This window comes from Nasonia vitripennis, chromosome 1, assembly GCF_009193385.2.
Source record: "Nasonia vitripennis strain AsymCx chromosome 1, Nvit_psr_1.1, whole genome shotgun sequence".
Classification (NCBI taxonomy): Eukaryota; Metazoa; Arthropoda; class Insecta; order Hymenoptera; family Pteromalidae; genus Nasonia; species Nasonia vitripennis.
Genome location: NC_045757.1, coordinates 25,977,419 through 25,991,622, shown reverse-complemented (window position 1 = coordinate 25,991,622; position 14,204 = coordinate 25,977,419). Strand labels below are relative to the sequence as shown.

At 39.2% G+C, this 14,204-nt stretch overlaps 1 protein-coding gene across 3 annotated transcripts in view; it reads left to right on the top strand.

The window, feature by feature from the left end:
* The window catches only part of LOC100118809 (alpha-mannosidase 2), a 258,498-nt gene extending 244,294 nt beyond the window's left edge, over nucleotides 1-14,204 (top strand). For all 3 annotated transcript variants that reach the window (XM_031921366.2, XM_031921364.1, XM_031921365.1), the window contains 2 exons: nucleotides 8,135-8,603; nucleotides 8,690-14,204. In XM_031921366.2, coding sequence (XP_031777226.1) covers nucleotides 8,135-8,603; nucleotides 8,690-10,853 — 2,633 coding nt within the window. In that variant the 3' untranslated portion in view covers nucleotides 10,854-14,204. The remainder of the gene's footprint in view (nucleotides 1-8,134; nucleotides 8,604-8,689) is intronic.

Sequence of the window (14,204 nt, the reverse complement as noted above, 5' to 3'; positions counted from 1 at the left end):
ATTACCCAATACAAAGCAGTTTTGGACTGGCCCTTTCGTCACCGTCTTAACTCTCCGTGTCTGATAGGTACTTTTCCATTCTCCTCATATAACAATATACACGCCAAGTCTAGATAATATTATAGTGGTGTGCCATCAATGTTAAAACTATACCATATCAGATCGATGAAATGATATAATTGTTTACTGTATGCTATCAAAACTTTTAGCGTAGCTATTCTCTATCAGTATTAGATCAGCGTTTTAGGATATAAGAAAAATATTAAGCTGAATAAATTCAACGGATCAGTCTGAGAAATAAAATGATATTTTCTATAATTAGAGATATTCCGTTGGTGAATATCTCAACGAATTGCTGAATTCCAGTCTAGTTAAAAAGTCAGATATAGAAGTCATATTGTCTGTACTTTCTTGTATAATCGATTTTAATTTAAGTCTTTGAATAAACCTGACGCAAGACGATATTTCTAGAAATAGCATGTGTGTGCATCATAAAAAACAAAAGTCTTTTTAAAATGATCAAACTGAATATGTGTACAATATGTTACTAAAGTTAGTACAGCTTAGATTATCGATATTTTAGTTCAATGAAAATAAGTTTCGAAATGGATTTCGTAAATCTATTTAGTCTATTAAGCACTAGGTAAGCGATTTCACTATAACTGTGTCTGTAGTAACGAGATAATAGCAATTCACTTACTTGCTCAAATTTGCTATCGCGTGCAACTATTTGCATGCGGCAACATCAAAGCGTTATGTACTGTTAAGCGCTAATCTCACCCGAAAGCTATCTGATACTGTTTGGATATAAACATGAGCTTATTCTTACGCCATAGTCAGCTATAAATACCACACCGCGTATACAATATTCATGACAGATGCACTTTGAATGAATAATTTTGTTCTCCCATCGCTTTTTGACAGCAACATACTCATTTATTTATTTATTTACCAGAGTAATACAAGTAACACATAAGTTATACATGTAATACATGTTTGCTAACCTCCGGACATACTTGATATGTCCGAGGCAGCCAAAACATCCTATAGAGGTAGACACAGCTACCTGTACATAGGTCCAGTATGATACATACTACTTAGAACTACTTAAGAACTACTTAAAACTAGATTCCAAGATCTTCAGAAAATCTTGAACAGAATCAAACAATTTTAACAAAACCCAAAACCATAACAGATTCTAATTATGTTATTCAAATATTGCTTGTAATATACTATTAATTTTATAATATATTTTTTCTTAATCCATTTTTTGCTAATATCTAAGACTTTAAGGGGCACGTAGCGAGAATGGGAGACGACCGTACGGCAGCGCGTGTCATGAAGGGCAGGCCGATGGTAACGCGACCTCTAGGTAGACCTAGACGTAGATGGGAGGACAACGTAAAAGCGGATCTAGTAGAAATAGGACGGGTGGGTGTCGATCGGAGAGGTGCATCTTGGGTGGGGTTGACACAAGATAGGGCAGCGTGGAAGGCTTGCGTAGATGAGGCGATGAACTTTCGAGTTCCAAATGCCATGTAAAAAAAAAAAAATCTAAGACTTTAAGATTAATTTTGTTCTTTGGAAGACAATTGTATACTTGTATCGCTCTTATGTAGTTATTTTTATCACTAACTGCTTTAGAGCTCTTAGGCGGTATTATAAGTTCGTTTCTAGTTACACTGCTGGACATTACATATAATTTCTTGAGATCAATATAGTGTATATTACGCACTCATATGCACAAAATTTGTTTCATATTCAAAGGACTTTCTTCATCGAATTTATTCTTGTTTACAAGTTTTTAAATACTTTTTTGTGCCCTTTGCAGTAGGTCGAGCTTATTTTTATAAGCACCACCCCATGCTATGTTTCCATAGCTTATAATGCTATGGAAGAATGCATAATATATCATTTTGAGTGTATCTGTTTGCATATATTTCGACATTTTATACATTATATATATTATATATTTGGTTTTCTTTATTATATACTGAATATGTTTATCTCATTTTAAATTATAGTCAAATATAATACCCAGATATTTACACGATTCAACCCTGCTTAATCTATTACCCTGTATATAAATGTCCAGATCAACTGGAACACTATCTTTATAATTACCAAAAGTTATATACACAGTTTTTGTTACATTCAAGGATAATTTATTTAGTTCAAGCCAAGTACTTATATCCTCTAAGTACTTATTCATTTTACTTTCAACCTTCTCCCAAGTGTCATCAGTTGCAATAATAGCTGTATTATCAGCATATGAGATAGTATTTTCATTCCGACCAATTAACAAGTCATTTACATAGATAATGAACAGGAGTGGTCTCAAAATAGTGCCTTGAGGTACACCCGTAGTTATACTTTCATAACAACTTTCAGTCGTTCCAATCCTTACTTTTTGCCTTCTATTATTTAGGTAGCTTGATATTAGTTTATGAGCTTCCCCTCGGACACCATAATTATACAATTTATCTAGCAAAATCGAACGATTAACAGTGTCAAAAGCTTTTGCCAGATCAAGGAAAGTAATGGCTATCGGTTTACTTTTATCTAACTTGCTATATAATAAATTCGTTATAAAGCTAAGCGCATCTTTTGTGCCTTTATTTTTCATGAAACCAAATTGATTATGTGCATAAACAATATATAAATAAAATTTTTTCATACAAGATTTCATAAAGCAATTCTACTCTACAGTGTTGAATTTGCAATTTGAGTAGAGTCCCAGGCCACTGATAAAGAGCTTGTGATTAATGAAAACCTTTTCGCTTCGTTCAGACCGAATGTTGTCATGCAGTTATTAATAATATTTCTATTACATTTTGTTTAATACAGATTAAAGCCAAAATAAACTGTAACGTTATATTATTCCAGAAAATCGATAACATTTTAAACACGAGAGAGCCTTTATCTAGTCAAAAAAAAAACTTCTTGTATCCTCGTAACAATCCTCGGCTTATCGGCTCTTCGTAATCTGCAAAAAAGTCGATAAATCAGCCATAATAACAAACGCAGTCAGGGGATCGTTGTTATGAAATCTGTAGAGGGGCATTATCCTCTTAAACGTGTCCTTTTATCCGCGTAGCTCGACGTCCCCTTCTTCCGTCAGATTTCCGGACGTATCCCTCTCTCTCTCCAGATAACGTCGTATAATACACTCGAGCGGCATAACGGTAGCAAGTTAAAATTTATATCGCTCGTGCAAGAAGCGGAAAGAAGAAAATCGGCGATATACAGCAGCGAGAAGGAGAAGAGAGTAGAAACGCAGAAACGGAATAAAAGTCAAACAATAAGAGATGCTAGAGTGCCGATTCGTGTACCGAAAATATATCCCGTGATGTCACGAGGATTAAGCAGCTGGAAGCGAACGCGCTGCAAGTTCCAGTAGTTGGCGGATTAGCCAGAATCCATGAAAGTTCATGGAAGAACGATTACGACTCGAGGGAGGACGAAGGAGAGCTACTGGAGAATCTATGTAGAGGAACGCGTAGTTCCGCAGCGTGTGTACGTGCTCGCGTGCGCAAAAAAGGCGAAATAAGATAGCGAAAGTAATTGAGTAACCGGAGCTGGAAAAAAAAGGGGGGGGGGGGAAGAAGGCGAGATGCAAACAACCCATACGCGAAGTAAATAAGGAAAAGGGGGTAACGTAATTGGAAACTAAATATGCCTGGCTTTGTTTGCCGCGTTCATTGGAATACTTTGGAAGGATAGAATCGACCTGTCGATGCAGAGTTTTGTCTTCTATTAAGGTAGTTCACCGGCTGCAGTGGTGCTCAATTAGGGTTTTATTAGAAAATTCCTTTTTTAAGATATTATACAGTGTTATCTAATGTCAAAACCTTACGATTCATCGTATCAAACATTAGAATGGTGATATAAATTGTTTAGAGTATAAAATACTCTCAAAACTTGTAAGAGGGAGAAACACTGCGCACCTATATAGATATACTGATAGCACGGGATGAAAACTTTGAATTGTTGTATCTTAAAAAAAGCCTCGTTTGCCCTATCCAACTTTTTCTCCATGATTTGTATTGCTATTTTCCATCATAAGCTAGTTTTTTAAAAATATTCTAAGAAAACTCGCTTCGCAATTCAACTAAACGTCCTCACAATTTGGACTCGGTATAGGCTTCCCATGTTAAAATACAAAATTTCAAGGTTCAATATCTCTAAAATAATGTCGCTTGGGGTGGTAAAAAAATACCACGTTATAGAGGAGCCTTAATTGAATATGTAAACAACGTTTGAGCGATATCCTAAGAAAATAATTATTCCGGTGAACTACCTTAACGATATCTATTGTTATTCAGTATATCGAAGTTTACAAAAAGTTATTTTATTTTGCATTTCTTTTTTGAAAATCGGTAATTTTTCCACCACCGAACCAAGACCTAAATATCACGAATATAATTAAAACTATTATTTCGATATTAAAATAGAGATCTCAAATAAATTAATACTTAAATATTAAACACGAAACTGCTTTTGGCTGATTTACATAATACTAGTTGTAGGGTCTGACTATATCCGAACTACGTCACTTGTGTCAGTCGGCCGCGTCGTGACATGATCTTCTTTAACTTCTTTGATGAGAAAGATCAATGTCAACCCTTGCGGCTGAGAGCTTTATTTTAAGTCTCACTACTAGTAGTATACTTACGAGTTTGAATATAGTTCAAACTTTGGAGTTGTTTGATTTCCATATTCTTTTACGGAACGTTACGTTTCGCACGCGATGTTACACAAGTTATACATGTCAAGGCTTATTAACTATATGTGTAGCAGGTCCAAATAGTGATGATTCGCTGTTTAAAAAATACGTTTGATTCCAACACTACACCGAGCTCGATACTCCATGCATGTACCACCACTACATCGAATTTCCGAGTAACCGGGTAATGAAAGTTCAAAAACATTTGCAACCAAACATTACTCGCTAAAAAAAACGACGAGCTTTAAACCTTACAAGCATTTTTTCGCTCCGAATATGAATATAACAAAATCCCACGTGCATCTATACCCAACGCCACTGCACACGCAACAACGGCCTGCCGGCTACGTCATTGATCCGCAGAAAAAAGAGGCCGAATAACGCCGCGTACGTCGTTCGCGTCGATATGCGTGTTTTTGCCTAAAAGTACCTTTGCCCCTCTCCCATTCCCGATTCCGATAAAAAAAGAACGACGGGGGTACAACAACAACGCTATTTTTCAATCGAAGCTCGCGCCCTGCCCTGCGTCTCTGCAGCTCTATACCGACAGCCTCGGACAAAAAACATAAAACCGGCCGAGCTAGATAAAGGTACCAGTACCAGTAGTAGTAGTAGTATACCACGAGAGTGGGGCTGAGCTTGCAGCAAGATATCTGCAGAGCGCAGCAGCGCGCAGGCTGTATGGTTTATGAAACGAAATAACTGCAGCCGGCTCGTAATAATTGGTTATCGATTGACGCGGCGAATAAACCCGTGTGTCGATAATCTCGACTGCATGTGCGTGCTGATGGCGCGATCGTTTCTTGCCGGAATTAAGGCTGGTGTCTCGTCGAGCTCGGGCGCAAGAAGTTGGGCTTAACGAGCTTCTGCTGAAATTCGCGCTTGCGCTGTTTTGCATACTCTCGGGGTTGATATACTTCGTAGACGAATTGTTTGTCGTTTGAAAATGTTATTGCTGAAGCAAGTAAAACAAGGTGTATCTATTCCTCAAGCGAACGTAAAGCATTTTAAAATCTGAATATACAAGGCGCAACGCGATATAAAAAGGCGCAGATCTCGAGCGTGCAAAAGGAATACACGTGACGCAAACGAGCTCTGAAAAGTCGATGGCACGTGGCTAAAAGAGCGCATATATATATATATATATATATATATATATATATATATATATATATATGCGGGTATCATGTATACCTATATATCGCTGAACGGGAGAAACGATAAACGTCGCATTTAGCGCGACTGATGCGCCGTTCGTGTTCATTCGTCTGTGCACGCATACATACATACACATGCAAGTAGTAGACATCGGGGGCCGATTCGATTCGACACCAGTGCATTCGAGCGTAGCAAAACAGCAGCCGGCTCGACGATAATGGAGAAACAAAGCGTCTACGTGCTGCATCCGATGTTGCGCTCGCGGACATAATTAACCCAGCTACTGTGCAGCGCGCATTCTATCTGTCTTCTTTTTTTACTCTTATTTGCACGTGCGCGCACGCGCGTAGCTCTGGCTGACGTGAATTCACACGCGTTCTTTAACAGCATTATCTCCTTTCATTTTTGTATAATACTTCTTTTTATAAACGCACGTCGCCCTTTTTGATTTTTTATATAAAAAGCGAGTCGCAGCGATGAGCTACTGCATTGCAGCGATGTCATTGGTGATCTCTGTAAAAATAGTAACTCGATTAGCTGGGCTATGTATACTCTTGACTCGATGGGGCTTCGGATTTTCGAAAGTTAATTTCAGGTGTGTCATTAGCGCGGATTGGGAACGTAACGGTTTATAATAGCACGCGGGGGAAAGAAGTTTTAAAAAGATCTCTCGTCGGATGCTTTGAAATTCTTTCGCGAATAGCCCCGAGTGGATAATGACCGTGGACATGATCCGGTATTCTCGATTGAAAAATTGCACTAAAGCACCGACGTCATATCCGGTAAAGATTTTCGATCTAAATTACTAATCCCTTATCGGAGCTATATGCGCAAGCTTTTACGAAAGTCAACGTTGCACACTTCAGCCGCGCTCAAATATGCGCAGGTAAATCCTCGTATAATCTATAGGCTCTCGAAAGCACTTAAAAGGCGTCGGGAGCCATTACACTCCAACCCCCGTCTTCGTCTTGGCACTGGAAACATCAATTATGAGACGGCAATTAGCGTCCCTAATAACGGTATCGCGTTAAGCGCGAGCCGCCAACAAAGAGGGCAAAAAAGAACGAAACTGTCAGCGACAGAGAGAGAGAGAGAGAGAGAGAGAGAGAGAGAGAGAGAGAGGGAGAGAGAGAGAGAGGGCTATATAGTATATACCGCAAGTCTACTTCTCGCTCTCTTCCTCTCTCGTTATTTCTCGCCCTCTCGCTTCCCGTTAATGGGTTATATACAGAGGCGCAAGTTTTTAATCACTCCTACGTGACTGGCATTTCGCGCTGCGACTATAATACACAGCGTCGCGTTCTCGCGTATTCTCCGGATTGGATCGAGCTTTTATAACAGGCTTCCGCCGCGCATATATATAGCATAGCGCTGTAATTACTTGTTTGCTCGAATTAAAAGGTTCGCGCTCCCCCTCTTGAGCTTGAAAATACGCGACATGCCCAACACCCTCTGACGAAGCGGCAGAGACTGTAGTGCAGTCTAGCACAGACTGTATAGTCAGTATAGGTGGGAGTGATCAGCGACTGGCGGCGTCTTCTTGTAATTATCAACTTCCTAGAGCTCTAATTAAAGCTCTGTCGATGGCACATGGCCGAAGGACACGTGACGAGGCACTTGGTGCGCCGATAATGCAGCTGGAGTTTGCAAACTCTCACTCTCTCTCTCTCTCTCTCTACTCGTCGCTTCGTCACTCGCTGCCGCGACTTAACTTGTTGACGAGCACTTTGTAGACCGGCGACGTGCGATGTGCGGAAGGGGCGTGTTGTTTACTTGCGATTTAGGTTTTTCTGGAACCAAACCGTTTATTCGAGTATATGTTTGTTATTTGCTGCGAAAAGAAAACTTGAAATGATTCTTCATCGATGCGTACACACTTGATTCCTCGATTTATTGGAGCGAGTTCTCGTATTTCCCAAATAGCGAGTCGATGTTCCACTCGGATGAAGGTGAAGCAAAGTTTTTGGAGAAACTTTCCCGAGGGAGTCGGATAAGTAATATCGGTTTATATCTGCTTGCGTGAGCTTTGATGAGATCGAGTAAACCCTGGATGATTCGCTAACTTGATTAAAGTGTATACCAAAGCCATTTCCCTTAAATTCGAACTCCTTTCGTTCGGACTTTGAGAAGCTGTGTCTAATGCTTATTCGACATAAACATATATCAGTGTCCTATATATCATCGACAAAATAATTTCACTTAACTCATCGCCCTTGTTTTAATGCTAGAAAATCCATTTTATGTTAACAGGTCATCAGTGGCTGAAGACCAACTTGGACGTGACACCAGAGTCAGGTTGGTCGGTTGATCCCTTTGGTCACGGTGGTACAGTACCTTACCTGCTCAAGTCCGCAGGAGCCTCCGGTACTGTCATTCAGCGCATCCACTATGCCTGGAAGCAGTGGTTCGCCAAGAAGCAGTATGGCGACTTCGTCTGGGTTCAACCGTGGGACCAAAGTGGCGCTTCGGACATGCTCACCCACAATCAACCCTTCGACATCTACAACATCAAACACTCGTGTGGTCCCCATCCTCATGTCTGTCTTAATTACGATTTTCGCAAGATTCGTAACGAGTACACCGAGTATTCTGCCAAGGCCGTCGACATCACGTCGAACAACGTAAAGGCGATGGCAGAACAGCTGCTCGAGCAATACTTCAAGACTGGATCGCTGTTTCCGCATAACGTTGTGCTGATACCGTTGGGCGATGATTTTAGGTACGTTAGAACTACATTTATTTACTGCGTGTTATTGCATTTAAGAATTCATCTGATCGAGTCCTATCGATGGCTTCTGATTACAGATACGACCATCCGATCGAATGGGACCAGCAGTACACCAATTACAAGATACTCATCGACTTCATAAACAGTCGCAAGGACGACTACAACGCCGAGGTGGTATTCGGAACGCCTAAGGACTACTTCAACGAGATCCAGAAGCGAATGGCTCGTTTTCCAACTCTGAAGGGTGACTTCTTCGTATATTCCGACATCTTTAGCGAGGGCAGACCAGCATACTGGAGTGGATACTTCACGACGAGGCCGTACATGAAGATCCTGGATCGCGAACTAGAAGCCAACCTTCGTTCCGCCGAAATTTTGTACACGATAGCGCTCAACGTGGCCAAACAGGCTGCCAGAGACATCAAACTTTACGAGACGTACTTCGAGAAATTGGTCAAGGCCCGTCGTAACCTTGGTCTCTTCCAGCATCACGACGCCATCACCGGTACCTCAAAGTCGTTTGTCATGAAGGACTATGCCCTCAAGCTTTTCGAGTCGATCTCCGATATGACGAGCCTGCAGAGCTTCGCCATCCAATCTTTGGCTGCGACTGAAGTAAAAGCAAACTCCACTGCCAGTCAGGTTTACGTTCTGTCGGAATCTGATCGCGACAGTTACGAAAAATTACCAAAGAAAATTCCCATCAACATCAACAACCGCGAAACCAAGAGAATCGTTCTCTTCAATTCTCTCGCCCAGCCGAGGCTAGAAGTTATCAGTTTGAAAGTTTCGACGTATCGCATTCGCGTCCTCGATTCGCAGAAGAATCCCATTCCATATCAGGTTGCTCCTGTGATGAACGCGACGAGCATCACGCACGACGTTTACGTTCTGCTGTTCGTGGCTGATCTCAAGCCTTTAACGATAGCAATCTATCACTTGCAGCAGACTGATAGAGTACCAGCTGAAGCTATATCGACGGTTTACTGCAGTAGATGTGGTAAGGATAACGTCTTTCCCATCAAACCCATGCAAGTTGGCGATGTCCAGCTGGAAAATCAGAGGATGAAGCTCTTGTTTGACGGTCAAACCGGTTTCCTCAAACGTGTCACCAAGAAGCCCAGTGGTAAGATCATGCAGTGCAACCTTCAGTTCGCTGCTTATACATCGGCTCAATTCCACAGCGGAGCGTACCTGTTCATGCCAGATCCGAATTTACGTGATTCCGATAAGGATGTTCTGGAGGCTTACACGCCGCATCAGAAGATTTACATTGTGTCTGGTGCGCTTAGCTCGAGACTTACTGTGGAGTACGGAAAATTGTTAGCTCATCACGTGGCTATCTACCACAAGGAGGGTGTTCTGTCCGAGGCGATATACTTGAGGAACATCATAGACTTCGAGACACCACCAAAGAATCGCGAGACGGAAATGTTCATGCGTATCCAAACGGATATCGTTAACGGTGAACCACCAGTATTCTATACCGATCTCAATGGACATCAGATGATCAAGCGTACCAAGATTGAGAGGATTGGAATTGAAGGAAATTACTTCCCCATCACGTCGATGGCATACATCGAAGATTCATCTCATAGGTTAACGCTTCTGGTGAATCATGGACAAGGTGCGGCGAGCTATCAACCTGGTTGGCTGGAAGTCATGCTAGACCGAAGAACTCTGTACGACGATTCGAGAGGTATGGGTGAGGGTTTGTTGGACAATCGGAAAACCGTGATCAAGCATTGGCTGCTGCTGGAAGACATCGTTGGTGAGAAGGACAAATACTCTAAACCTTCGCTGTTTGCAAATCAAATGAGCAACGCCTTGAACTATCCCGTGAATATTTTCGTGGTTGATGGCTCGGAAACTGAAATCAAACTGTCACCGGAAACGAGACTGCTAAGTCAAAGCTTACCCTGTGACGTACATCTACTCAATCTCAGGACAAATCATGACCCAAAGATGCCTCACTATCCCATAAACAACGCACTTATGGTACTGCACCGACAAGGCTACAGCTGTGGAGTTGGAGCCGATGTACCTATCAAACACTGCCCGTTGTACGATAAATTATCGCCTGACACGGTTTTTTATAAGCTTAGCGCGCCTAACGTCACGAAGACTTCGTTGACGGGTACGAAGACACACAAGCATCTTAAGGATGGACTGCAGGAGATCGCACTGCAGCCCATGGAACTGGAGACATATAATCTCAACTTTGCGACGAATCTTCACTGAGTTTAGATAACGCGAAGTGATCGCATCTGTGAATGCCGCGTGAATAGTTTTGAGAACTGATGAAACATGTCTTTCGTGAGTGTTTTGCAAAGATTCATAGTGATATAAATATAATAGATTGAAATTGATGCCGAGGAGTGTGAATGAACTCGAATTATAAATTAGTTCACGTATGAAAAATATCTTATTGGCCCAGTTGTAATATGTCGATGCTATTCTTATCTTCTTCTGGGTGAAAGACTTTAGTGAGTGATTAACAGAATGACTGATGTAATAAAAATTAAAGTGGAAAAGCACGTTACACATACTATTCTTTCTCTTCATCCATGAATAGTTCTTAATTGATGGAAAATTTCAGATAAGATTCGTACGACAGTACGGCATTAACGGTCAAAGTTCATCGATATTTCCCCACAGATAGTCGTGCCGTATTTCTAGTATTTGCATTCGACAATAGATCGTTAATTATTATCAATTAGTCGCGCCGTTAAAGCTCGAGCTTTTTTGCCAAACGAAACATAACCAGGCCAATGCGGGCAAAAAGCGTATTAGTGGTCCCCGTGTGATTTCGAGCGCACTGATTCATCACAAAAACTCGACTCGTTCACACAAGTCCAACGTTTCTCTATGATCGTCGATATCTTTTTTGTCAGGTCTCGCCACAGAATGTTGTATAGGTACGAACGGACGAGCTTAACGACCGATGGTGAGAAAGCCGACTGCTTACCACCAAATTGGAGTTAAAGGAAAACAATATGGTTTATGTTTTAAAACGTGCGATCTGTCTATTTTTGAAGTCTGCGTTACACAAAATAAATACTTGGAAGCGTAGAGGATAGAAATGAAAATATAAAAGGGACGCAGAGAAAAGGGAAAGGGTAAGAGCATACCAGAAATCGATATTCACACTGTACATATCAATACGCCCGTCGATGTAAACGATATATGATGGAAGATATAGATTTTAATGTGCTGTAGAAGAATAATGTAAATCTTGCCTATTTTCGTATTCCAGTCAGTCTTCAAATTTTGAAATTTTGAACTTGCTCGTTCTCTTTTTCTCACGCCTCTGGCTGTGGATATTAAATAAATGGAAAAAAGCTTAAAAGTTTAAATTATTTAAATTCTAATGATAATGTTGAGAACCTTATTTGATCGAATCATCGCGAAAGATATAAAAAATATAAGAATTTATAGTGGTCGTGCATGTGTGTACATAGAGTAAAAAAATCTTTGTGCAATTGATTTTTCGACGTTTATTTGAAGTTTTTGATTATAAAATTATAAAAGATGTATATGTAATTATTCAGTAGTGATGTATATTGATTTATAATTATGATGTGGGATTAACTGGAAACAGTTAAATTTTATCTGTAAATATAATCATTTGAATATCGAAATTAACGCTAATATAATTTAATCTCTAATCGAAATTATATGTAGAAAGGATCAAGAATATTTAATGTTCAGCCGTGACTATTAAAAACCTTACTAATGAATTAACGATTATATATTTAACTTGATCGATGTCGCCTAAAAACGAATCCGAAAAATTTTGAACTACTAAACTCTTTGTGCAGTTCTTCCAGCGTAGCTCGTATATAAAGGAAGAGAAAATAGTATGGATCGAAATAACGCAAGCGAAACATGAGACTTTTGTAAATGATGTATTGGGTGAAAAAAATATAAAATTTGTAAATAATAAACTATATGCAAGCGTATAAAAGAATTATAGAAAACTCCGCGACAAGCTTTAAATCGCAACTGCATACAAGGATGAAAGATGTGTAAAATGTGTTTGCGAGTGAATATTTTTTTTCAGACATCTTTCCAATGTGATAGCATGGATTAAATCATGAACTTTTCTTTTAAACAATATAATTTTGTATGATTACATTGTACAATAATTATTACTATTGGCCATTAGGATAATCATAAAAGTATAGAAAAACTGTGCTATCAAAATCGATATGTCAATATTGCAAGGCATATGCATAAATAGTACTTGGTTTGGTCAAGTATATGTGCTCTGTGTGACTGTTGAACAATACAATGTATCGCAGACGTTTATCAGTAAATATGTGAAAGAATCTGCTGTCGAAGCGACGTTATCAAGATTGTATAATAATTAAGAAAAAAAGAAGATAAGTAGGTCGAAAAAAATGGGATCGGGAGTGAGTGGGCTTGATAATGTAATTAGCAAACTAAAAACCAATCTTTTATATGAATAACTGAACTGAGTCAACGCAACTTTATAAAGGGAGTTTTTCATTTTTTTAAATGAGCCTACGAAAATGTAAAACTGACTCTACTGTTGACTGTCTGTACGAAAATTGTATGCGAATAGTTGTATAAGGTTCGATGAATCTTTGTAATCTGTATAATGTCAGTGATGTAGGCATTCTATTGATTTTATTTTACGAATGTTCGATAGCGAAAGATCTGTACGAACTAGTGAATTTGTAAATTTTTCTGACTTGTATTAGTTAGTCTAATTGCGTTTATTTTTACTTAATTACTAAAGATGCATCATAGAAATAGCATAATTTTCTCGTCGTTCTCATATTGATCGACTTATAATTTAGAGAATTAGATATAGCGTTTGAGAGGTGTTGGCATTATTTGTTTGAAATTTCGATGAAAAAGTTAACGCAGCTGTGCTTGTTATAATGTGCAGAGAGTCAAAACTCAATATTAATCAATTTGTACATAAATTTGCTTTTATAAATATATATTTTGCATCGTATTCTTTCAGTGTAAGTTTATTTCTCATAGAGAAGGTTATTAATTAGAAGTGCTCATTCCTACAAGTAAATACCTAGCGAATTTTTGTACAAACAAAAAAAAAAAGAATAAAAAATGATGATTTTCAAACTGGCTTTGAACTTCGGCCGTTCGAGTTGTCCAGTGAACTGTAAAAATCGTGTAAAATACTACGTGTTCTGTGCTGTCTTTTAGAGAAGAGAAAGAAACTATTATAAAACTATGTTATTATTATTATTATTATTATTATTAAAAGGAAAGAAAAAAGCACGTGTGTCGACGGGACCGATGAATCAAATCAATGTAAGAGATTTTCTTACTCATTTGATCATTAGGACTGTCTGCAAAGTGTGAGTAAAATGGCAAAGAAAGTATGCGGGGCGTCATTATATAACAGATGCTCGAACGACTTGTCGACGTGACGAAGCGAACGTACAAAGCGACACATTCCTTGGATGTCGCTTATGACGTATTAATCGTTCGAGCACATTGGATGAGAATGAATAAACAATAACACGATATTCCCTAATGTTATATACTAATGTAACAATATATTTATTGAGTAAAAATAGTAAGTCGTATTTTCAA